The 24,747-nt window shown below is 48.2% G+C and overlaps 2 protein-coding genes and 1 pseudogene across 14 annotated transcripts in view; 2 read left to right on the top strand and 1 right to left on the bottom strand.

The window, feature by feature from the left end:
• DRC3 (dynein regulatory complex subunit 3) overlaps window positions 1-15,130 on the bottom strand; it is a 43,447-nt gene extending 28,317 nt beyond the window's left edge. For 2 of the 5 annotated variants that reach the window (XM_032270713.1, XM_032270709.1), the window contains exons 1-4: window positions 14,952-15,130; window positions 13,994-14,104; window positions 7,236-7,412; window positions 2,045-2,161 (exon numbers count right to left, since the gene is read on the bottom strand). In XM_032270713.1, coding sequence (XP_032126604.1) covers window positions 2,045-2,161; window positions 7,236-7,395 — 277 coding nt within the window. In that variant the 5' untranslated portion in view covers window positions 7,396-7,412; window positions 13,994-14,104; window positions 14,952-15,130. Of the gene's footprint in view, window positions 1-2,044; window positions 2,162-7,235; window positions 7,413-13,993; window positions 14,155-14,951 lie in introns of all 5 variants that reach the window. The other 3 variants (XM_032270711.1, XM_032270710.1, XM_032270712.1) reach the window with 3 other exon arrangements.
• On the top strand, window positions 4,187-4,578 carry LOC116544391 (annotated as a pseudogene).
• A 334-nt stretch (window positions 15,131-15,464) lies between the features above and the next one.
• Window positions 15,465-24,747, top strand: part of TOM1L2 (target of myb1 like 2 membrane trafficking protein) — a 122,218-nt gene continuing 112,935 nt past the window's right edge. For 6 of the 9 annotated variants that reach the window (XM_032270698.1, XM_032270700.1, XM_032270701.1 and 3 more), the window contains exon 1: window positions 15,465-15,667. In XM_032270698.1, the coding sequence (XP_032126589.1) occupies window positions 15,616-15,667 (52 nt within the window). In that variant the 5' untranslated portion in view covers window positions 15,465-15,615. The remainder of the gene's footprint in view (window positions 15,668-24,747) is intronic. The other 3 variants (XM_032270702.1, XM_032270705.1, XM_032270704.1) reach the window with 3 other exon arrangements.

Raw genomic sequence — 24,747 nt, forward strand, 5'->3', positions numbered from 1 at the left:
TGCACACTTCCTTTCCCACTGTGCCAATGGGGTTCTGTTCTTAGGAGGCTTGGCCCACCCCCTCGTGGTGTGCTGGCGAGTGTTTACCAATGGGGGTGAGGGAAAGCCCTGACCTGTAGTGCTTGCTCATTTCCGTGGTGTAAACACTCCCACCATGGCCAGTTTCCAGCTAACAGTGTGGCATCCCTGGAGGCAGAGTTGAGAAGAGATGTGTACAGCCAGCTGTGGGCAGCCAGTGCTAGCCAGCTCCAGCACACCCTCAGAACCATGCATGGGTCACCAGCAGAGCCTGCGCATGTCGGTGTGGGTGGTCATACTGAACCATGGGAGTGCCACCTCCCTGCCCCCCATCCTCAGCACCCCAGGGACCCAGCTCTTCCTGCTGTGGTTGGGTCCCTGGGCGCCTAGTGCCATGGCTGGACAAAGGCCAGCTTCTGACTATACTCTGAGGGGCCCTGTGACCTCTTACCAGAGCCTGCCCTCTCTGCTCTAGCACCCTCATCCCAGGGAGCACCAGCCATCAGTCCACATGATCTTTGGAAGCGTGGATGGCCACTGCAAGGGGTCGGGGAAATGAGCTGACTGGGTAGTGTGTGTGCAGGGGTTCCCAGTAGTAGGAAGATAAGCTTTTGTCACGGAGGGAACTAAGACCAGTATTCAAGTTTCTCTCTGGGTAAGCAGAAAAGGGGCTGTCATGGGGCTCGGTGGTACTTGCTTTATCTCTGAGAGACAGCCAGGCCAGGGAGCTCCTGCTTAAAACCATGGCATTCAAGCAGCCTGTGCAGGGCAGACCTTCCTGGGGAGGGCATGGCTCACAGCATGGGCTGGCGCAGGCACCTTTAGGACAGTTAGGCCTACCGTCTTCATCTCCTAGAGAGACCAATGACTTCTGGCACTGCAGATGGGCCACTGGGCCCAGGAATCAGCATTAATGGGTGCTAGGGTACAGAAAGGTGAGAAACCTGGGACTAGAGAGCTGGGCCCAGGTGTCAGAAGACCTGGCTGTGGTTTGCTTCTGCTACCTGTAGCACATGATTCCATCAAGCTGGCCAGCCTCCCTGAGCCTCAGTTGCTGCATCTGTGAAATGGCAACATAACCCTCCCTGTGGGTTTGCTGTGGGCTTGCTATTGTCAGCACAAAGGAGGCTGGGAGTGTCTGGCAAATTGGAAGGCTCATGATGCCTCAGGGTTTCCTTGTTACCAGGAGACCACCTGATAGGCTGGAGGGAATGTGGGCTGTGAGGTCAGACAGGCAGGGGCATGAGTCCCAGCTCTGATATTCTAGGTTGTGCAGCTTTGGGCAAATGCCTGGGGCTCTCTGAGTCTCTCAGCTCCTCTTCTGTAGCTTGGGATTATAACAGATGTCCAATTTTTAGGATTAAAATGAGGTTAAACAAGACAGTGCATAAGGAGCTCTCAGGCCCAACACCTTCTCGCTGCTAGGGACCCACTGCCCCTCACCAGATGTGAGGATGCCCCTAAAAGGCCAGCAGAAGGAACAGCTCATCGAAACCCCCTGTGGCCTTGGCAGTGAGGCCTGATGCGGTGCTGTGGCCTCAGTTTGCTCATCTCTATGATGGGGATGCCATGTGAACTGAAAGACTCACATAGAAAGCATATAGGCCCCACTTAGCATGTAGTTAAGTGCTTGATACATATTAGCCTCTGTGGTGATTATTCCTGGTTTGATCTGGGCCCCACCAGCCAATGGTTACCTGTTGATGGTTACCTGAGTCTAGATTAGACAGAAGTCCACAGCTGCCCCTTTGTGCCCCACCCAGACTGAAAGGCTGAGCAGGTGAGAGCAAAATATTCTGTGGTGCTGTGTCTAAGCACATCTGTGCTGCATTTTGCCCAGCACAAGCCCTAGGCTTTTAAAAAATAGCAGTTTTCTTGCTCCCAGCAGGCAGAGCTTCTGCCGTACGCTGGCTAATGATGGGCTGGCAGCGGAGTGTCACACACAATTATTGTCTCCTGGGAAGGCAACAACCTTGGCAGGGTGTCACCTTTGATTAGGGTGGACACACACAGGAAAGGGCCTTACCCAGCCAGACCAGGTGTGTGAGGTTCTCCAGGCCCTCAATCTTCTCAATGATGTTATTGTCCAGCTGCAGCTTCCTCAAGCTCTCAAACTGCCAGAGGTTGTCTATGCGGAGGATGTCTGAAATAATGGAAGGAGATTTTAGCCTCAGGTTAGGGTCAGAGTTTTGTGCCAGTGTACGGGAGGAGTGAGGCGGAACCACACAAAAGGGACCTACAACTCTTCTGCCCGGCCCTGGAGTACACAGGCGCCCTTGAGATGTAGGCTGAGCATCGAGAAACACTGTGTCCCTGTGGGTGGGCGGGGATCAGTACTACCACCCAAAGCCACAGGAAGACCTCGTAGGTTTACTAGGGTGGGGCTAAGAACTTGTTGGCGTTGGAGTGGCCTAGACCTGCTCTGGGCAGGTGACTCACTTGTGCTGTCTCTGGGGCCAGGCCAGGGCCTCTCCAGGAGGCTGGTACACCTCAGGACACAGGACAGTCAAGGGCCTTCCTTCCACAGTGTGACAAATAGAATGAAAACATGTGTCTCTGTTGGTGGGAAGGTTGATCACCTTGTTCAGCCTTTTTGAGGGTTGTTTGGCAATGTTTACTGAAATATTTAAAGTCTGTGTCCTTTGACCTACAATTTCTTTCTTTTTTTTTTGAGACGGAGTCTTGGTTGGTCTCCAGGCTGGAGTACAGTGGCGCGATTTCAGCTCATTGCAACCTCCACCTCCTGGGTTCAAGTGATTCTCGTGCCTCAGCCTCCTGAATAGCTGGGACTACAGGCGCACACCACCACACCCAGCTAACTTTTATATTTTTAGTAGAGATGGGTTTCACCATGTTGGCCAGGATAGTCTCGATCTCTTGACCTCATGATCCACCTGCCTTGACCTCCCAAAGTGCTGGGATTACAGGCATTAGCCACCATGCCCGACCTCTTTCGGCCTTTTTTTTTTTTTTTTTTTTTTTTTTAAGACGGAGTCTTACTCTGTCGCCCAGGCTGGAGTACAGTGGTGTGATCTCAGTTCACTGCAACCTCCACCCCCTGGGTTCAGGCAATTCTCTGCCTCTGCCTCCCAAGTAGCTGGGAATACAGGTGCCGACCACCACCACACTGGGCAAATTTTTGTATTTTTAGTAGAGATGGGGTTTCACCATCTTGGCCAGGCTGGTCTTAAACTCCTGACCTCATGATCCGCCCACCTTGGCCTCACAATGTGCTGAGATTACAGGTGTGAGCCACCGCGCCCGGCCTCGACCTACAATTTCTCTGCATGGGATCTGTCTCCACACTTGTGTAAATGTCCAAAGAAATCTCTCAGGCACGTAAGGGGCACAAAAGCTCCCAAATGTCCATATGTAGGGGATGAGATAAGGCATCCATGTACGAATGAGGCAGGTTCCTGATATCATAGAAGTGCCTGGCCCCTGTGGCCCGTGAAGACCACCCATGCCAGCTACACAGCAGATTCATTCCATTTGCTAAGTAAGCCAGTCAGAGTTTGGTTTCTGTCACTGGCATCCAGAAGAGTTCTGACTAACACAAACGTATAAGTAAACAGGTACTGTATATGTGAAACTCTAGAGGCCAAACTTGTCTGCCAGCTTTTCCCAGAAGCCACATATAGCTCTATTGTTTATATTCTCCTTTTTTCCATATTTGCATTTGTAATGATTTCTAAAATTTATTAAATTACAGTATGCTCATTAAAAGAACTGAAATAATATAGAAGTGAAAGGAGTTTTAAAAATTGGTGCTGTGGCCAGGTGCGGTGGCACACACCTGTAATCCCAGCCCTTTGGGAGTCTGAGGCCGGTGGATTGCTTGAGGTTGGGAGTTCAAGACCAGCCTGGCCAACATGGAAAAACACTGTCTCTATAATAAAAATATAAACATTAGGCAGGCGTGCCTGTAGTCCAAGCTACTCAGGAGGCTGAGGCAGCAGAATCGCTTGAACCCAGGAGGCAGAGATGCAGTGAGCCAAGATCACGCCACTGCACTGCAGCCTCGGTGACAGAGCAAAACTCTGTCTCTAAATAAATAGAAATAAAAATTGGTGCTGAGGTGTTGTGCCTTACAGGAGCCTGAGCTGGCCAGTCTGCTGCATCCCTGCCATGTCCCCCGCTGTGTCCCCTGCCAGGACCGACCGAGCTGGGCTGGGCTGCCATGGACCACAAGCTCCTGCTGCAGGAGTGGCTGCCCACCTACAACCTAGGGGCCGGCCAGGGCGATGGCGCGTGCAGCCCGCATGGCTATGGCGCCATCCTGCTGCCCACCCCTTCCCGCTGCCTACCCTCCCCTTACCTCATCACAGGGATACCCACCCACCACCCCAGGGTCTACAACGGCCACAGCCAGACTATTACTCGGTACCCTGCCAATGCCATCATCATCATGAGAGGCTGTCCCGTCTGCAGGGTCCGGGTGCTGAAGGACTGCTTCGCTTTCCTAGGAATCCTCCTGGCCATCATCCTGTTCCCCTTTGGATTCATCTGCTGATTTGCCTTGAGGAAGCAGAGATGCCCCAACTGCGGAGCAGACTTCGCTTAAAGGGACCACCATACCTGGCTTTCCCACACCCAGCTCTCTGTTTCTCATGTACAACAGTTTTATTTGATTAAGCTTCAGGGCTGTTTTATAAAGCGAGGTGGGACAGATGTGGCATGTGGGAGCTGCAGTTCCCTGGAGCATGGAGAGGCAGCGCCACTGCTCCTGAGGTTAATGACAACTCGATAAAGCACTGCTTTTATGTTCTGCAGTCTTCAATTTGAGAACGGTGAGATATGTTTTCAATAAATGAGATTCATACCATTAAAAAAATAAAAAATACAGATTGGTGCTGTTAATGACCACATGGTCCAGCTGCAGCTTCAATATTCATTCAGTGGGGCAGAGCCTGCTGTGAGGTTGTGAAAGTCCCAGTGGGAAAGTGGGGGACCCCCCAGCTCTCCTCCCTGCACCCAGGTCTGGGGAAGACAGGGTTCTCTGACCCAGGCCCTGAGGGGCCCACTGCCCTTCCCCTAGGGCTGGATTGCTGCGCTGTACCTCCCTGGGTTCCCAGGGCTGGGTGGGACTGGTGCCTGTTCTCCAGCTCCCTGTCTGTGGCCAGATTTCCCAGAATGATACTGGCCACAATTCCCACCTGTGCTTCCAGGGAGGGGCCAGTTCTGCCCTGGACTCCCAGCCACCTCCCATCCCTGGGTTGGATTTTCCAGGTGTGTTTTCTGGCCCTGATCTGACAGCCCCCAGCGGCAGCCCTCCCCCGGTGGCTCCAGCACATCCGCTGCTCTGCCACACACACCCGCCTGCTGGCTTTTTCCTAGGTGTCAGCAGTTCAGGAGAAAAAGCCAAAACAACACAACAAATCAGGATGTACTTGGCAGTTAGCTCTAAATGAATTACCAGCATGACAGGACTGCCAAAAAGCCTATGTAATCTTCAACAAAGACACTGAATCTGCCTCCATGGTCACCACCTCAGCCAGGCCTGTGGTCACCACTCCCTGGAGCACAGCAGTGGCTGTCTTACTAGATCCTTGCCTCGGCCCCTGGCCTCCACAGTCTATCCTCACGCAGCCAGCAGAGTCCTGTGAAATCCTAAGTCCCATCCTGTCCCACTTCTGCTCAGGATCCTCCTGGGGTCCCTGCCTCACTCACTATAAAAGCCAAACACCTTCCATTGGCCCCAAGCTGACATCAGCTGACCCCATGACCTCCCTGACCTGTCTCCACACTGGCTTCCTCAGCAGGGCTGATGAGGTGGGTCCAGCCTGCCCCAGGACCTTTGCACTGGCTGCTCCACTTTCCCCAGTGGATCTCTACAGCAGCTCTCTCCCTCACCTACCTCAAGTCTTTGCTCAAGTGTTACCTTCTTAGTGAAGCCCCTAGCCACCCTATAAAACATTGCACCCCACCCTCAACTTCCCTTTTCTCCTCTCCTTCCTTTTTTCCTCCACAGCACATGTTACCTTTAGCAGATTGTATTATTTTCCTTCTTCGTTTTATTTCTTTGTCCCCCACCAAGTTGAATGTCAGCTCCATGAGGACAGGGCTTTTTATCTTTTTATTCACAGTTGAATCCCTAGTGCCTAGAACAGCACCTGGCATGTAACAGGCAGGTGCCCAATACTGGCTGCATGAACCTCAGGTGGGGGAGGGAAAGCAGTCAGCCGCAAAAGCCCCTTGTGCCACACCTGTTCTGTGCCCCGTTTCAGGGCTACGGCTCAGGGACCTCCCTGCTTGGGTCATCAGCCCTGGAGGCCTGTGGGCTTCATGGGGCTGTGCCTGGGCCATGCCTGTCTTGCCCACTGTCGTGTCCCTGCTCTGGCAGCCGGGCTGGGCCGAGGCAGTGTCTTAGCACTCCCTTGTTGTTGCCTGGATGCCGGCCAGCCTAGGGGCCCCAAGACAGAGCAGGAATGTGAATCAGACAAGGTCACTCTGCTGTGGCCTTGCCTGCACGTGATACAAGGCGGGGGGGCTCAGGATCCCTGGCCGCCTCTCTCAGTGCTCTTGTACTGCCTCTGCCTTGACTTACTATGCCGCAGCTCGCTGGCCTTCCTGTGTGAGCCAGGCACTGTGCAAGTGATGTCTCACCTTGTCCCCCGGCCCAATGCTTGAGACAGGGATGACGGTCACCCCATTTCACAGACGGGACATTGAAGCAATAAGGGTCCACCTGGTCCTGAACCACATCTTCCCACCCCTGAGGGGCCTCCCTGCCTCATGGCCTGTGCCCCTCCTGCCACCAGCCCGTCTTTGGTCACCCCTTCGGTGAAGCTGCTTTCTCAGTGCCCGCTCTTCCTCCTTCTCCCACACTTCCTACCCTCTGCTCCTGGCTACATGGGACTTCCTAGGCTCTGCCTGCCAGGGACCCCCACTCCAAGGACACCCACATGGAGTTGTGTGACGGAAAGAGCATAGTCAGCTTGGAGGCTCACTTAGATTTGGAGTGGGACAATTTTATCCTGTTTTCTATTCTTACATAGAATCAGGAGTGTTGTGGATATTCAAATGATGAAGACACTAAGTAATGAAGCTTTACAAACATCTGTGCTGCTCCTATGCCTTGTAACCCAGGTAGGCCCTAATGCTGATGTGGGAACCTCCACCATGGACTTTGCATGGAATCCTGGAGCTTGAAGATGGAGCAGAGAAAGCCCGGGAGGCCCCACCCTGGCCACCACCCCTGAGCCTTGGATACATACTCCGGAAGTCCAGCTGCAGGGACAGGACATCCTTGAAGAGGATGCCCTCCTGCTTGGCAAGCTCCCCAGCCTCCTCCTGGGGGCCCTGCTCCCCAACAGCCAGCTTGAGCATGCCATCGTCTATCACCCTCGGCTCCATCGAGTCATATAGCCGGTTCATCTTCCCCGATGTTTTCCCTAAAAAACACCACATTCCTCCTTCACGGTCTGCTTCTTTTTTTTTTTTTTTTTTCTTCTTTTAGTGCAATGGTGCGATCTCAGCTCACTGCAACCTCTGCCTCCCGGGTTCAGCAATTCTCCTGCCTCAGCCTCCCGAGTAGCTGCGATTACAGGCATGTACCACCACACCTGGCTAATTTTTGTATTTTTGGTAGAGACGAGGTTTCACCATGTTGGCCAGGCTGGTCTCGAACTCCTGACTTCAGGTGATCCGCCCACCTCGGCCTCCCAAAGTGCTAGGATTATAGGCATGAGCTGCCGTGTCCGGCCGTATATGAGGTTTCCCCTTATGGTGCTGCTGTGGCCACTGACACTGAAGAATGCCCCACTCCCAGCCCTGGGCCTGCTGTATCATCTCGGGGTTTGTACATTTGCACCAAGGCTGCTCCAGGGCTTCCTGGCACCCACTGGGCCTGTCCACAGGGTTTCATCCCTTGACCCTACAGCCACAGCTGGGACCCTTCCTGGACCCACTGGACTGGTGTCCACACTGGTCTCCTTAGCCTGTGATCTTGGCTCATCTTACGACTGTGGCCCTGTGTCAGGCCTCTGACTTTGTGTGCCCATCCTCATTTGGGTTTGTGGGTATCAACCCCTGACTGTGCTCCCTGGGTATCCCCAGGCAGGCAGGTCAGCCTGCAGCTCCTCTTCCTTGAGCACCTCACCCCCCCAGGCAGTTACGTGTGTATGCCCCCTACCACAGCACAAGCTTTCCCTGGTGCAGAGGGAGCCCCTGACCCAAGCTGACCATTCATGTCCTCCCCGGGGCAGATGTGAATTTGAGGCTGCAGAAGGAGAGTGCTCACTGGAGCTGGCTGCTTCAGCTGGGGAGGAATAGGGAGCGTGGGCTGACTGGGCACATGGTTAAACAGAGAGCAAGAGCGGGAGGAGGCAGATGCACAGAGAAAAGCAGAGATGGGAACCTGGGAACCAGAAAACAAAAGACAAAGGACAGACAGACCGACGCAGACAGAGGCTGCCTCCTTCCTGTTGGCTTTCCAGTCCCTAATGTTCCTAAGTCCAGGCCTCATGAGAGTTTCCTGTTTCTCACATGAAATCCTCTTTTACTTAAGCTAGCTCCAGTAGGTTCTTTTTTTCTTTTTTTTTGAGACAGAGTTTCACTTTTGTTGCCCAGGCTGGAGTGCAATGGCACAGTCCCGAATCACCACAACCTCTGCCTCCTGGGTTCAAGAGATTTTCCTGCCTCAACTTCCCCAGTAGCTGGGATTACTGGTGTCCGTCACCACGCCTGGTTAATTTTTTTTGTATTTTCAGTAGAGACGAGGTTTCGCCATGTTGGCCAGGCTGGTCTTGAACTCCTGACCTCAGGTGATTCACCCACCTTGGCCTCCCAAGTGCTGGAATTATATGGGTGAGCCACTATGTCCAGCCTCCAGTAGGTTCTGTTGCTAATGGTCCAGAGGGATTTGGCCGAGACAGCACAGCACAGGGGGATCTGTAGACTTGGTCAGTCACACTGCGAGGCTGACCCGAGGCTGCTGTGCCTGATTAGACCACATGCTCATCCTTACCAATCCTCTTGGTGAAGACATCCAGGAGGGACATTTCCCCCTGCTTTCCCCCCCAATTCTTGCTTCCCTGCTGGCCCTCCTTCCTATCTTTGCCCACATGTCTCCCCAGCGCATGGGCCTCCCTGAACCTCCTGTCCTTCTGCCCTGCTGGTCCCTGATGCTAGGCAGCCCCTGTGCTCTCCTTTTCATTCCACTCGGCTGGAGAGACTCCTAGTGCAGGGCTGACGGTGTCCGCTGAAAAGGCAGGTTGGGCCATACAACCTATCACCTGGTCTTAAAGACTTCCCTCTAAGACTGCCTTCCTCTTTCCTCCCCGACCATCCACCTGGATGCAGCTTCTGTAAATACACATCCTTTGCCCTGAACTGTCCCTCATCGAATGTCCCTATAAGCTCTTGCTTCTCTTTTGCTCACAGGAGAGGCATAACCTTCACACCCTTCAGCCCCTACCCCTTCTCCACCTGTGCCTTCCATCCTCCCAAGACCTTGGTCCTTTTCTTCCCACTCTTTCCAATCTGTTTACACCGGCTCCGCCTCAATGAGGTGACTGATTCCACCCTCAAAGACAGTTCCAGACCTTGGCCTCTCTCTCATAGCTCCCCACTCTTATGCAATGGTTTCCCCTAACTTGTCATCAGCTTGTCTTTGGGGGAATTTTAATGTGTTATGTTTGACTGATGTTTTCTGCAAAGTGTTTGGCCTCTTCTTTTTTTAAATGGTGCTATACTTTGGGAAATGACTCTTAATTCTGATTTCAAAACTTATCCCTCCTACTTCATCAGGGCCTGCTACCCTTGACAGATCAAGCTTGCTTTCAGTGAAGCCCAGCAATTGCTGTGCTAGGTAATATGGGGTTGTTATTACACATGTTATTTTGTTAAGTATATCAGGGGAGGATTTGGATCCTGACTGTGCATCTTTGGTAACTCACTTCACCTATCTAAACCTTGGCTTTCCCATTGTAAAAGGCAGGTAATTCCTCCCTCCTACATGTGTGAGATCACGTATTTAGTCCACACATGTGTACTGAGTAACTGCTACATGCTGTGAATAAAACAGATGATTTTACCCCTGCTTCAGGCATGAATCAAACAATAATACAAATATTTAATTACAAACCATGATAATTTGTAGGTGTAGGGAACTATGAAATCATACATTAGGGGCACCTGGCTGGCCAAGGAAGACAGGGCTGATCTCAAGGCCAAGTAGGAAAGAAGGAGGAGGTAACTTAATAGCAAGGCCCTTCAGGTGGGAGAGAACAGACATGCTGCACTTTGGCTGAAGTGATGCAGGGTTGGAGAGGTCTGCGGGAGTTTTGTTATTGTCTTAGAATCCCTGGAAAGCACTGAGGGCTTAATAAAAGGTCAGCAAAATTAGCCGGGCATGGTGGTACATGCCGAGTGAGGCGGGAGAATCACCTGAACCTGGGAGGCAGAGGTTGCAGTTAGCCGAGATTGCACTATTGCACTCCAGTCTGAACAACAAGAGCCAAACTCTGTCAAAAGAAAGAGAGAGGGGAGGGGATGGAAGGGGAGGGTGTGGTGGCTCACGCCTATAAGCACTTTGGAAGGCTGAGGCAGGCGGATCACAAGGTCAGGAGTGCAAGACCAGCCTGACCAACACGGTGAAACCCCGTCTCTACTAAAAATACAAAAAAAAATTAGCTGGGTGTGGTGGTGGACGCCTGTAATCCCAGCTACTCAGGAGGCTGAGGCAGGAGAATCGCTTGAACCCAGGAGACAGAGGTTGCAGTGAGCTGAGATGGCACCACTGCACTCCAGCCTGGGCGACAGAGCAAGACTCTGTCTCAAAAATAAATAAATAAAGGCAGCAACATGATCAGATTTTAGTTTTTAAGTAGCTCACTCTAGCAGCAGTACTGAGAATTGCAAAAATACTGAGGTGAGAGATGGCTAGGGTGTTGGTAACATGTGGGTGTGAGAAATTTCTAGACATTTAATTTATACGTAGGGCTAATAATCACCAATATCCAGATAAGAAAACAGAAGCTACTCAGAAAGGTTAAGAGAGAGATCCAAGTTGGCTGATCACTAGCAGCTCGGGACTGTAGCTCCCACTGAAAGTGCAGAGAACGAGAGGATGCCACACTTTCAGATCAATTTTTGTTGCTCACGCACCAGGAGATTCCCAGCGGAGGAGCCCCACGGGTCGCCAGCGCGACTCTTGTGGCCGGCGAGGCGGTTTTGCCGCTGCCTTGGTGCGGCGGTTCTTGGTACAGAGTCAGAAAAGCACCATCAATCTTAACGCCGCTGTTTTGGCCGGCGCAGTAGGTTGCTCAGATTTTAGCGCTGGGAATCAACAAGTTGGACGTCCATTCAGAAAAGACCACAGATGGATAAATCTATAACGAAGGGAAGAAACCAGCCTAAAAATGCTGAGAATACCCAAAATCAGAACGCCTCTCCCTCTACAGGGGATCACAGTTCCTCACCAGCAACGGAACAAGGCCTGATGGAGAAAGACTGTGTTCCATTAGCAGAAGCAGGCTTTAAAAGGTGGATGATAAGAAACTTCTGGGAATTAAAAGAACTTGTCCTAACCCAATGCAAAGAAACTAAGAACTTTGAAAAAAGGTTTGACGAAATGTCAACAATAATACACAATTTAGAGAGGAATATAAGTGAATTAATGGAGCTGAAAAACACAACACGAGAACTTGGCGAAGTATGCACGAGCTTTAACAGCCGAATTGATCAAGTAGAAGAAAAGATATCAGAGGTTGAAGACCAACTTAATGAAATAAAACGAGGAGACAAGATTAGAAAAAAAAGGATAAAAAGGAATGAGCAAAGTCTCCAAGAAATATGGGACTATGTGAAAAGACCTAATCTACGCTTGATAGGTGTACCTGAATGTGACGAAGAGAATCAATCCAAGCTGGAAAATACGCTTCAGGATATTATTCAGGAAAACTTTCCCAACCTAGCAAGGCAGGACAATATTCAACTCCAGGTAATACAGAGAACACCACAAAGATATTCCTCAAGAAGACCAACCTCAAGGCACATATCGCCAGATTCACCAGGGTTGAAATGGAGAAAATACTGAGGGCAGCCAGAGAGAAAGGTCGGGTTACCCATAAAGGGAAGCCCATCAGACTCACAGCAGATCTCTCAGCAGAAACCCTACAAGCTAGAAGAGAGTGGGGGCCAATATTCAACATCCTTAAAGAAAAGAACTTTCAACCCAGAATTTTACATCGAGCCAAACTAAGCTTCATAAGCGAAGGAAAAATATTTTGTGAACAAGCAAGCACTCAGAGATTTCATCACCACCAGGCCTGCTTTACAAGAGCTTCTGAAAGAACCACTACACATAGAAAGGAACAACCATTATCAGCCTTTCTAAAAAATACCAAAAAATAAAGAACATCAACATAATTAAGAACTCGTATCAACTAATGGGCAAAACAGCCAGCTAACATTAAATGGCAATATCAAACTCACATATATTATTATTAATTCTAAATTTAAATCGACTAAATCCCCCAATCCAAAGTCACAGACAGGCAAAAAAAAGCCAAGACCCATTGGTATGCTACATCCAGACCCCTATCACATGCAAGGATACACAAGACTCAAAACAAAGGGATGGAGAAAAATTTACCAATCAAATGGAGAGCAAAAATAAATAAATAAATAGAAAGCAGGAGTTGCAATTTTTGCTGATAAAATAGACTTCAAAGCAGCAAAGATCAAATGAAGCAAAGAAGGATATTACATAATGATAAAAGGAACAATGTAACAGGAAGAGCTAAAGATCCTAAATATATACGCACCCAATACAGGAATACCCAGATATATAAGACTTATAAAGAGACTTAGACTCCCACACAATAATAGTGGGAGACTTCAACATCAATATTGACAGATTGATGAGACAGAAAAAACATCGATATCCAGGACTTGAACTCAGATCCGGAACAAGTAGACTTAACATTTATAGAACTCTCCACTTTAAATACACAAAGTATACACTCTTATCAGTACCACATCACACCTATTTACAGGTTTAAATGAAATATTGGTTGGCTGCTTGTTAGTTATTTTCTTCCCTCATTTTTTTTTTCATGTCTCTATTATTAAGCACAATTACAGGCATATGCATTTTTAGACTGCATTCTAGCCCGGGCAATAAAGCAACACCCCTGTTCTCTCTCCCTCTTCCTCTTCCTCTTCATTCTTTTTTTTTTTCTTTTACTCTCTTTCTTCTTCTAAAAAAAAAAAAAAAAAAAAAAAGAAGAAGAAGCATTCTATCTCAAGGGAAAAACATGACCCAGGGCACTGGCCCCCAGACAGGTGTTTGTTGAATATCTGATGGAGTTTGGTAGCGTTTGTTTTTCCACTGATTACTCAGTATGTTATATGTGCCCCCTGAATGCCAGGCACTGTGGCAGATTGGTGCTGGGAATAAAATAGATGACCCTTATGGAGATAAAAAAAAAAAAAAAAAAAAAAAAGAATTGACTGGTGCTTTACCTGGTCTCCCCCTGTGGGCATTAAGGTAAGGCAGGGGCTTCCTGTTTCTGGTGAATTGAGCTTTTGTGGCTGATGCTAAGGCAATGCTGGAGTCTTTGCCACCAGCTCCTCTCCTGCAGACTCAGCTGCTTGGGAGTATCTGTTGATTTGGTTTTTTGCCACACTGATCTGGAGCACAGTGCTGAAATTATTTTTCCCTTTACCATCTCTTGCTTTAAAAATGTTATGCTTGTTCTCATGCTCATACTCCTATTTTTAATAAAGGGCATGGTAGCAAAAACAAAAACAAAAAAAGAAAGGTTAATTAATTAACATGCCCAACTTCATACGCTTAGGATATGGCGGAGTCCATTTCCTAATCATGAATCAACTGAGGGTACTGGGGATATCATTGCCACAGCTCACAATGTTTCTCACAGTTGTCCTGGATTCAGGGCCAAGGCCCAAAAAGCTCTCCATGGGGATCTTAGTAGTTTATCACCCAACCTGGGTCCCTTTGACTTGCCTTATGATAGTGTTGTTGAAGACTAGAGACGTAGGAGCTGGGGAAAGCAGCAGAGTTTTACACAATTGTCAACGGAGCGGCCTCCTCGAAGAGAACAGATCTAGAATTTTCCTGGGCAACAATAACCTGGGGTCAACAGGGTCTGAATACTATAGTCCCTACTGGCCGTGAATTAATAAGAAGAAAATTGGTTGGGTGAGATGGCTTACACCTGTAATTCCAGCACTTTGGGAGGCTGAGGTGGGAGGACTGCTTGAACTCAGGAGTTCAAGACCAGCCTGGGCAATATAGCAAGACCCTGTCTCTGTTTTTAAAAATAAATAATGAAAAATTTTTGTTTCAAAAGAAGAAAATCATGTACTGAATGCTTATTGTGTATTCAGTGTACAGGCATTATTTAAGTACATGTAAGCTGCAGAGGCCATAAAAAAGGGAGTCCTAATGTCCTTATTTCCCAGCTAGGGAACCGGAGGCTCCAGGGAGGGAAAGGAACTTGTCCAAAGTCATACAATGAGTTACTGACAGAGACAGATATGGAAGGAACCTGAGGAGCCGTATTCACATCCAAAGCACTTTATACAGTACCAAGATGAAATCATTTGACAGTTATGAGGTCAGATATGACAGTTAAATTCTGGAAGAAGTTATCAGTGGACAGGGTACCCCTCTTTCTATGAAAGGAGGCCGGAAGACGGAACCCCTTAATCCATTCTGACCCTGTTCCCTCGGGAAATGCTCCCTTAGTATTCTTTTTTATTCAAAAGCTTGACAAGCCCAGGACTAAAGTGTCTTGGCTGTCTCAGCTGCACTGTAAAGTGCCTGGGAGAGGACCTACGTGCTCAATTTATAAATGAGAAGGGCCGGGCCGGCGTTTTCAGACAAAAAGGTCACAGGAGTGAGTTGTCGGGCACTATCTGTCCCTGCGAGTCCTCTCGGAGCCTCAGCTCCCAGGTCTCACCTCAAGCGTTGGAAATTCGGTTGGTTCCACGCAGCAGACGCGTCTCCCGGTTGCTGGGGAACCAAGCACCGCGACTTGGTTGCTAAGGGGAAAGTCAGTAGGGAGACTTCCAGGGTGAAAGTTGACAGATCACGTGACCACATCTCCGGGTGGGAAAACACTCCTTACACCAACCAGCTGTAGAGAAAACAAACGTTTCTCCAATCAGTACTTTCTATGGGCGGGGATATTCCTAGATTCACCTCTCTTCCGTCCTCCTTTCTGGATGATTGACTCATCTTTTGTCCAATAATAATAAGGATCCTTTAGATTGACCAAAATACAGATGAATCAAAATGCACAGCTTCCTCTTCGGGGGCGGGCCAGGGGAGGTGCCGCCACGGCTGACAGGGACAGCGCTGACCTAGCTAGGTTGTCGGCCCAATCGGTCGCTGCGGGGTGGGTGGGGCTTTGCTGACGAAGGTGTAGCGGCCAATCGGACGCGGGCTTTGTAGGTGTCCCCCAATAAAGACTCGGTAAGAGGGCGGGGCTAGGGGACCTGGCCCTCGGCGTTCCAGAGGGTGGGGAGGGGGCAAGTGTCAGTCAGGACTGGATCCCGGCGGGATACAGAGGAGATCTCGGTGGCAGACAGGGGGCCCGGGCTGCTGCGTATTGTCCACCCAAGATGGAGTTCCTCCTGGGGAACCCGTTCAGCACCCCAGTGGGGCAGTGCCTCGGTAAGGCTGCGTGTGGGGCGGGAGGCTGGGCGACGGCGGCAGCTGATCCGGCTGGTGAGGACTGTGGGCCTCCGCCGGGCGCCGGTACCACCTCAGGAGCGGGCTGGGCCTCCGCCATGCGCGGGTGCCACCCCACGAGCGGGCTGGGCATCCTGGTCACAGGGCCTTCGCCGGGTGCCAGTGCCACCTCACGGGAGGGCTGGGCATCCTGGTCGTTGGGCCTTCGCTGGGCGCCGGTGCCACCCCACGGGAGGGCTGGGCATCCTGGTCGTCGGGCCTTCTCTGGGCGCCGGTGCCACCTCACGCGAGGGCTGGGCCTCCGCTGGGTGCCAGTGCCATCCTACGGAGGGCATCTGTGTCCTCGGTCCTCTTCCCGGACAATGGTGCCACCTCACGGTCGCCAGTGCCACTCTGCCAGGAGGCGCCCCTGAGGCCCAACTTGGACTCAGAGATGCTCCAGGCTTCCCTGCCCATCAGGACTCAGCCCTTCCTTTTGCTCCTAGAGGTGGTGCCAACTGCTGGTCTGCTTCCCCCTTGCCCTTTGGGAGATGCCACTGCATGTGCCCTTATCCAGCCCAGCAGGCTCGCCGCCACTGCCCCTAGGACCCAGTTCTCTCAAACCCTTTGTGGGATGTCACCTCCTTCTCCGTCCTTGTCCCTCCTCTTCAGTACCAGCAACCCTCAGACTGGGCACCTTCCCAGAAATGCCCCCTGCTCCAGGACTTGCTAATTTGAGCTGCAACTCAGCTGGGCTGTAGGAGGGACTGGGATGGGAGGAGGGGCTCTTGGGGGTTGATTATCTTGGCAGGGGGATGGCATGCCTGCAGTGCCTCCCAGGAAAGAAGGGAGGCTGTGTAATTTAATGATAAGAGCCCTGGACTGGGAATCATGGAAGCCTGGACTCTAGCAGTGGTTTTGCCAATGACTCCATGTGACATTGTGCCCTTTCTAATTTGAAGTTCTCCTGTCTGTCAAGTGAAGTGTTTGAAGATGAGATGTGGTAGGTCCCTTAAAGTTCTCAAGTTCTGATATTCTTTGTAGTACTCTCTGCACATTGACTGTTGTTCCCCCTCACCATATTAAATTTACCAACGCCGAATCTTTTGTTGGCAAAGTAGAGAGAATGGTACCCAGCCTTATCTGTTAATCCTATAGGGGGGGATCTGGACACCTGGGGACACCAGAGATGGCCAGAATCCTGGATAAGGAAAGCCCAAAGTGTAGGTAAAGTAATACCGGAAATGGCCATGGTGTGGGACTTCCTTACTAAAAAAGCAACTTGCCTTTTCACCCAAGGCAGTGGCTTATGTCAAGAATGCTGATTAGTTTGTTTGAAAACTGGGTTCCTCCTGGTTGGTTGAAGGACTGGTAAAACGTCTTTTATGAGCCAGGATCTTTGGTGTTCTTATGGGCCTGATTTCGGCAGTAGTGATTGTTTATTTTCTGCTTTGCTTATGAATTTCTAGCTTACTGTCAAGCCTTTAGTGGGGCCTGTAAACTTACTGAGATCTCTCCTGTTGGCAAATTAGCATTTAGGAGCCTTGTTTTACTTGCTGGTGTAGTATCTTTTATAATGCCAAAAGAATGTTTCCCATGGTTTGGACATCTTGTCCCTTGCAACCCAGCGGAGCGTCTGGATTCTCACCTCCTTTCTTCTTCTTCATGTCCTCTCCCCACTTTCCTCAGATGCTCCTGCATGGCAGCCACATTCCAAAAACTCATTGTTCAGCTGGATGTTGAATTCCAGCCAATTAATGGAGGGACCAGAAAACCTGGGGGAATGGTTTTCTTTTTTGTCCCCTTTGTACTAGGAACCTCTACACCTGCAAAATAACAAGGTAGTAGTCGAGGGTTAGAAGTTAATTTAAAATACAAATACAAGGGATGTAGGGATATGTAGCAAGTGGTAAGAGCATGATACTTCTGCCACAAAGACCTGAGCTGAATTTTGACTTGGCCCATTGCCCGGCTGTGTGACCCCAGAAAATTGTATTGCCTATCTGAAGTTTAGTCTATCAGTAGAGAGAGAGGAGAGAGAGAGAGAGAGAGAGAGAGAGAGAGGGAGATTGATTCATATTCACAGAGTAATGCAACTTAAATGAGATAATGTATGAAAACACTTAGCATAGTATCTGGAACATTGTAAAAGCTCAGTAAATCGAAACTGCCACTGTTAATAACAGAATACTTTAAGTTCGGGTTGGATTTTCTATCTGGAGAGGGTATGTGAAACAACTGGCCCGTCTGTGACCTGTGAAGGAAGATACCCTACCGGGCCCCAGGGTTCACAAAAGATGCTTGACTCTAAAGACGATGATGGCTCCCCATTGCCAGGTAGCCAGTAGGTCATTTCGGTTTAGTTCAGGTAAATGATTAATGGATAGAATGAGGCTCTAATGTATATTTTGTACTGTTGTGACAAAGTGTCAAAGTGACTTTCTCGTGACATTTAGTGTGTTAGTACTATTTTAAAAGAATGTGCGGGGGGGCGGTGCGGGTAGTGCGCTGGTGGGAGGGAGGGAAGGGGAATACAGAAATAAAGTAACAACAACAAAGCTAATGATTAAAAACTGCAGCTGTAAGCGGGTTGTGGTGGCTCACGCCTGTAATCCCAGCACTTTGGGAGGCCTAGGTGGGGGGATCACCTGAGGCTAGGAGTTTGAGACCAGCCTGGCCAACGTGGCAAAACCCCGGCTCTACTAAAAATACAAAAATTAGCTGGGCATGGTGGTACATGCCTATAATCCCAGCTACTCAGTGGCTGAGGTAGAAGAGTCACTTGAACCAGGAGGTGGAGGTTGCAGCAATTGTGCCATTTTCACTCCAGCCTGGGCAACAGAGTGAGACTCTATCTCCAAAAAAGAAAAAAGAAAGAGAGAGAGTAAGCCTAGCCAAGCTGTGAGAGGCTAAGAAGTGCAGAGGAAGAAAGAGTACTTACTTGTATTTCTTAATTTTCTGTTCTGCAACAAGCTTCAAAATGTTAACTGCCATAATCTTAGCCTTCTACAACTGCTTGGAGTTGGATCTCATACATGGGGAGTTCCCCAAGTCAGGTCCACTGTGGTCTGCAGAAGTTTGCAGTTTTCCTTGTGTTGGCTAAAAAAAGTTTTCAGAAAATCCTTTTCTAAGAGTAAAGTTTAGATTCAAAGATCGGTGTCTAGTTAGTGAATTCTGATCAAAATATTGGGGGTGGTGGGCATGTATTCTCGCCATTGTTCTGCTTTAATAAACAGGGAAGAAACAGATATTCTGTTGCAGAGTTTGTTTGTAGACTGAGTGGTGGTACACATAAACTACTTCAGACTATCCTGTGAATGGTAGATGTTTAACCTGGCCATTTATGCCAAGAATAATTAGTTGTGCCTCAGATTGCCATGTGCATTAGGGTCTTTTTTTTTTGAGACAGAGTCTTGCTCTGTCACCAGGCTGGAGGGCAGTGGCACGATCTTGGCTCACTGCAACCTCCACCTCCCAGGTTCAAGCGATTCTCCTGCCTCAGCCTCCCGAGTAGCTGAGATTACTGGCATGTGCCACCACGCCCAGCTAAGTTTTGTATTTTTAGTAGAAACAGGTTTCACCATGTTGGCCAGGATGGTCTTGATCTTTTGATCTCATCATCTGCCCGCGTTGGCCTCCCAAAGTGCTGGGATAACAGGCCTGAGCCACCGTGCCCGGTCTGTATTAGGGTTCTCTAGGAGGACAGAGACAGAATTAATAAGATAGATATATGTATTAAGGGGAGTTTATTAAGGAGTATTGGCTCACGCAATCACAAGATGAGGTGCCACAATAGGCCATCTGCAAGCTGAGAAGCCAGGAAGCCAGGACAAGTCCCAAAGCTGAAGAACTTGGAGTCTGATATTCAAGGGCAAGTATTTGCAAAGCCCTTTTGCTTCACTGATTTTATTTACTGTTCACAATCTTGTGAGATACACAGGAAGAGAACTGGAAAGAACTTATAATTATTAAGTGCCAACTATATGCAAACTCTGTACATGGAATCTCATTTAATTCTCACAACATTTAGCTATTTGGGTGTTATCATCCCTGTGTCACATAAGGAAACTGAGGCTCTGAGAAGTTAAGAGACTGGTACAAGGTCAATGCCACAGGTAAGCCTAGAATTTACTCCTGGACCAGTGCTCATTCTGTGCTGCCATGTATGTTACTTTTTGCTCTCAGATCTCATGATTCAGCCTCAAGGGAATCACCAGGAGGGCTTGTTAAAAGTGGAGCCTACCCTCAGAGTTTCTGTTTCAGTAAATTTGGGCTAGGAACTAGCATTCTACATTTCTGTCAAGTTCTCTAGTGATGCTGAAGCTGCTGGTTCACTTTGAGAACTGTTGTTCTTGATTTAAAGTTCTGTTTCTTTAATCTTTTCTTTATCTTTCTTCAACATTAAATGTGAGTTTTCTTGTGGACAGACTAAAAGACTGATTATTTAGAATTTGTTCATTTGTTCGTTCAGTGACCCTGTACTATCTGTGTATACCAAACTAAGAATTTCCTAGTGTATAGATATCTAAAATAAATAAGGTAGAAAGTAGTCATAAGATTGGATAAATAAATGCAGTAAGGGAATGGAGGAGAGGGGTGGCCTCAGGTAGTAATAATAACAGCTAAAGGTTTTAGGGTTTTTGTTTGTTTGTTTGTTTTGTGTTTTCTTGAGACAGAGTCTCGTTCTGTCACCAGGCTGGAGTGCAGTGGCGCGATCTCAGCTCACTGCAACCTCTGCCTCCTGGGTTCAAGCGATTTCCCGGCCTCAGCTTCCCAGTTTTGGGTTTTTCTTTTTTTATGTTTAATGTTATGTTCCTGTGTGCCAGACACTGAAGTGGGCACACTTGCAGTCATTCGATCCTCACAACAATGCTGTGGGGAAGATGCTATTGTTATCTCAGATGTTTTCAGAGGGGGACACTAAGACGGTGAGCAGATATGGAACCCGCCTAAGGTCACACAGTAGCAGTGAGGGAGCTAGAGTCTGAACGCAGCATTCTGGCTCCAGAGCTGGTATCCTGTCACCCTGTGCTGCCCTCAGCAAGAGTAGAGTGAGGAGGAACACTGTAGGAGGGAAGGAGGAACTCAGGAAAACTCTGAGGAGGTGGTGGCTGCTCAGCAGGGCTTTGATGAATGGGTAGGATTTGGTTTGTGTAGAAATGGAAAGGGATGTTTGGTTTCTTGGCAGAGACATCTTGAGCAAATGCTGGATGTGAAGGGGTAGGCGGGGGTGATGGGATTTATTCCATTTGCCTAGCAAAGGGGAGTGATAGGAGGCAAGATTGGAAAGGGAGGATAAGGCCTGATTGTGGAGGGCTTGCTTCATGTATTGGCCAAGTAGTTAGGACTTTCTTTTTAGAGGTACTGGGGAGCTATGAAAGACTTCTAAGGAGGGGAATAGCATGGAAGCATGAATCTCATTACAGAGGTAGGGAGATTTCTCCTTGGCAGTCACCAGAAGATCATCATTCTCTCTTAGCTCCTGTGCAGAATCAGGGAGGAAAGGTGAGGGAGGGGGGAAGTCAGCTGTGGTCAGTGCTGCTTCTTCTGAGGTCAAGGGTAGGGACATTGTCTATGACCCCCCCCCTCAGAAACAGAAAGGTGCCAAGGCAGGTTGATGGAGCCCTGGGAAGAAGTCCAAGAGCATTTGTCCTTAATTGCCTGGACAGGCCTTAAAACCCCTGACATCGAAAGCCACGTGGGGTGTCAGTCTGCTCCTCCTCCTGCTCTTAATCAGGTACAAGGACAGGAGCTGACACATTCCCAGGGCTTTTCTAGAGGAATGCCACTGCTTAGAAGTCAGCTATTGGAATATCTAAAATTCTCCTAAAATTGTGTGTGTGTTTTTTTTTTTTTTTTAAGAGACAGAGACTTGCTTTGTCACCCAGACTGGAATGCAGTGGCACGATCGTAGTTAAAGCCTCAACCTCCTGGGCTCAAGTGATCCTCCCAATTCAGCCTCCTAAAGTGCAGTGATTATAGAGTTCAGCAGCTGTGCCCATCCTTTAATTGTGCTTTTTACAAAATGATGTATAACCAGATAGAAAATATGAAAAATATAGGAAAATGCAAAGGAGAAAAAATTTCCCATAATGTGCATCCTTACAGATCTGTTGAGATGCTTATTACACACAATAGAATACTTCTGTATTTTACTCTTCATCTACTCATGTGTTGGAGAGGCAACATTGTAGAGCCGTTTTTAGCATATTTCTCTATAATCTACTTTATTTATTTATTTATTGACTTGGGACAGTAGGTAAGGAAAGGGGTATAAATACATTGCCCAGAGGATCATCAGTTAAGGTTGTTGCTCTTGACCTAGCAGGTAAATCGCCCAGAAATTTTGAGCTAACCTAGTAGTCTGAAAAGATATAAATAACATTCAGGCTTTTTCTGCTGACCCAGCTCTTTATGGTTAGAAAAGGAGACTTTTAAAAACCAGTCTCAGACTTGGTACATATGTTATTGCTCCCTCCAATCTTCTTGATTTAGGAGATTATCTGCTTTTCTCCATTCAATCATCAAGCCTGATGCCCGTTGCCCCTCACCTCTTCCTACAGGCAGCTTTCTTAGACTACCCTGTTTAGGTAATGAATCTCCTCTCTGAGCTCACAGTGCTTGCTATCCGTATCGTAATTCATTTGACTCTTCCCTTACCTACAAAATAGAAAATATTACTTGTCCTCCGGGTTTTGGTGAAGATTAAATGAGATAATGTGCTTAAAATCCCTAGCACACTGCCCTGCAGTCAACTAATATATTTAAGCTTCTTGATTCGTTCCCTCCACAGTTACTGTTGTTATTTACCTTGTCATGTGTTTATTATCATACCTTCTGAATAAGGTGGGAGGCTCCTCCACGACAGGATGTGTGCTTTCTGTTTGCTTGTGACCTTCGCAGCACATGGTAGAGTGTATTCTGCAAGTTATTCACTCCATAGGTTCCATCCTGCCACTGGTATTTAGCCTCTTTCAAAGCTAACGTTACTAGCCATCATTCCTGCCCCTCACCATGTCCCAGGCACCTTGCTGAGTGCTGTGCATATTTATCTCATTAAAAAACTTTTTTCTCTGGAAACGCTCTTAAGTCAGTGACATTATCTTCATCTTACAGGTGAAGAAACAGAGACTTAAAGGTGTTCAGAAACTTACCTAAAGTTTCCTGGCTCAAGTAGGCGGAGCTTTCCTCTCCAGCCAGGGGCTCTAGCTCCAGCATTTTTGTTTTGTTTTGTTTTGTTTTTTTGAGATGGAGTCTCACTCTGTTGTCCAGGCAGGAGTGCAGTGGCGTAATCAGCTCACTGCAGCCTCCACCTCCCGGGTTCAAGCGATTCTCCTGCCTCAGCCTCCTGAGTAGCTTGGATTACAGGCATGCACCACTATGCCTGGCTAATTTTTGTATTTTTAATAGAGACAGGATTTCACCATGTTGGCCAGGCTGGTCTCGAACTCTTGACCTCAGGTGATTTGCCTGCCTCAGCCTCCCAAAGTGCTGGGATTACAGGCGTGAGCCACTGCTCCCACCTGCTCCAGCGTTTTTGTTTGTTCATGTTGCCTTTTAGATATCAAGAATGGTCTGTTTCCATTTGGACAAGAAGGAGCCTAAACTGATTTCAAATTGGAATTCCAGAAAGATAGCTTAGTTCCACCAGTGGGAATGTGGACTCCCATTGCTCTCTCTTTGTTCTCTTCCAGCACTTAGTACTCTTTGTTTTAGATTGGAGTCAGTCCCATCTTTGCATCTGTATGTGACTATTATTATATGAGTCCAGTAACTGTGCTAAAACTCAGTTTCCCAGTCCGTAAACTGTGGTGGTATAGGGTGTACAGGAATGCTTGTACTGTCACACCTTACGGGGCAGTGAGTGTGTAAAAGCAAAATATGTTGTTATGCTATATATCATTTAGACTAAATGTTGCATGAGAGCACTTGTTTCTATTTTTTTAACTGTGATAAAATATATGTAACAAAATTTACAATTTTAACAATTTTTAAGTGTGCAGTTCAGTGGCATTAAATATATTCACATTGGGCAGGGCGTGGTGGCTAATGCCTTTAGGAGGCTGAGGCGGGTGGATTGCCTGAGCTCAGGCGTTCGAGACCAGCCTGGGAAACATGGTGAAACCCTGTCTCTACTAAAATACAAAAAATTAGCTGGGTATGGTGGCATGTGCCTGTAGTCCCAGCTATTTGGGTGGCTGAGGCAGAAGAATTGCTAGAGGCAGAGGTTGCAGTGAGCTCAGATCACGCCCCTGCACTCCAGCCTGAGCAACAGAGCGAGACTCCTTCTCTAAAAATACATATGTGTGTACATATATATTCATATTGTTGTGCAACCATCACCACTATCCATCTCTACAACGCTTCTCATCTTGCAAAAGTGAAATAATATCTTCCTGTTCCCTCCTCCCCCCAGCCCCTGGCAACTACCATGCTACTTTGTCACTGTGAATTTGACTGCTATGGAACCTTAAATAAGTGGAGTCATGTAATATTTATTATGAAACCTCATATAAGTCGAATCACATACTAGTTATCCTTTCATGGCTGACTTACTTCACTCGCATAATGTCTTCAAGTTTCTTCTCTGTTGGAACATGTCAAAGTTTCCTTCCTTGTTAAGGCCGTATAATATTTTGTTATTATGTTTATACCACATTTTGTTGATCTATTCTTCCATTGATGGTCACCTGCGTTGCTTCCACTTTTTGGCTACTGTGAATAATGCTGCTATGAACATGAGTGTACAAATATCTATTCATGTCTCTGTTTTCAATTTTTTTTAAGAGACAGAGTCTCCCTCTGTTACCCAGGCTAGAGTACAGTGGCATGATCATAGCTCACTGCAGCCTTGAACTCCTGAACTCAAGCAATCCTTTCGCTTTAGCCTCCTAAGTAGCTAGGACTGCAGGCCTGCATCACCATGCCCAATTAATTTTTAAAAATTGTTTTTGTAGATGCAGGGACTCCCTATGTTTCCCAGACTGGTCTTAAACTCCTGGACTTCCTGGACTCAGGTGATCCTTCCATCTTGGCCTCCCAAAGTGTTGGGATTATAGGCGAGAACTCTTGCACTTGGCTTA

This window comes from Sapajus apella, unplaced genomic scaffold (assembly GCF_009761245.1).
Source record: "Sapajus apella isolate SASKATOON/1434 unplaced genomic scaffold, GSC_monkey_1.0 scaffold215, whole genome shotgun sequence".
In the NCBI taxonomy this organism is placed as follows: Eukaryota; Metazoa; Chordata; class Mammalia; order Primates; family Cebidae; genus Sapajus; species Sapajus apella.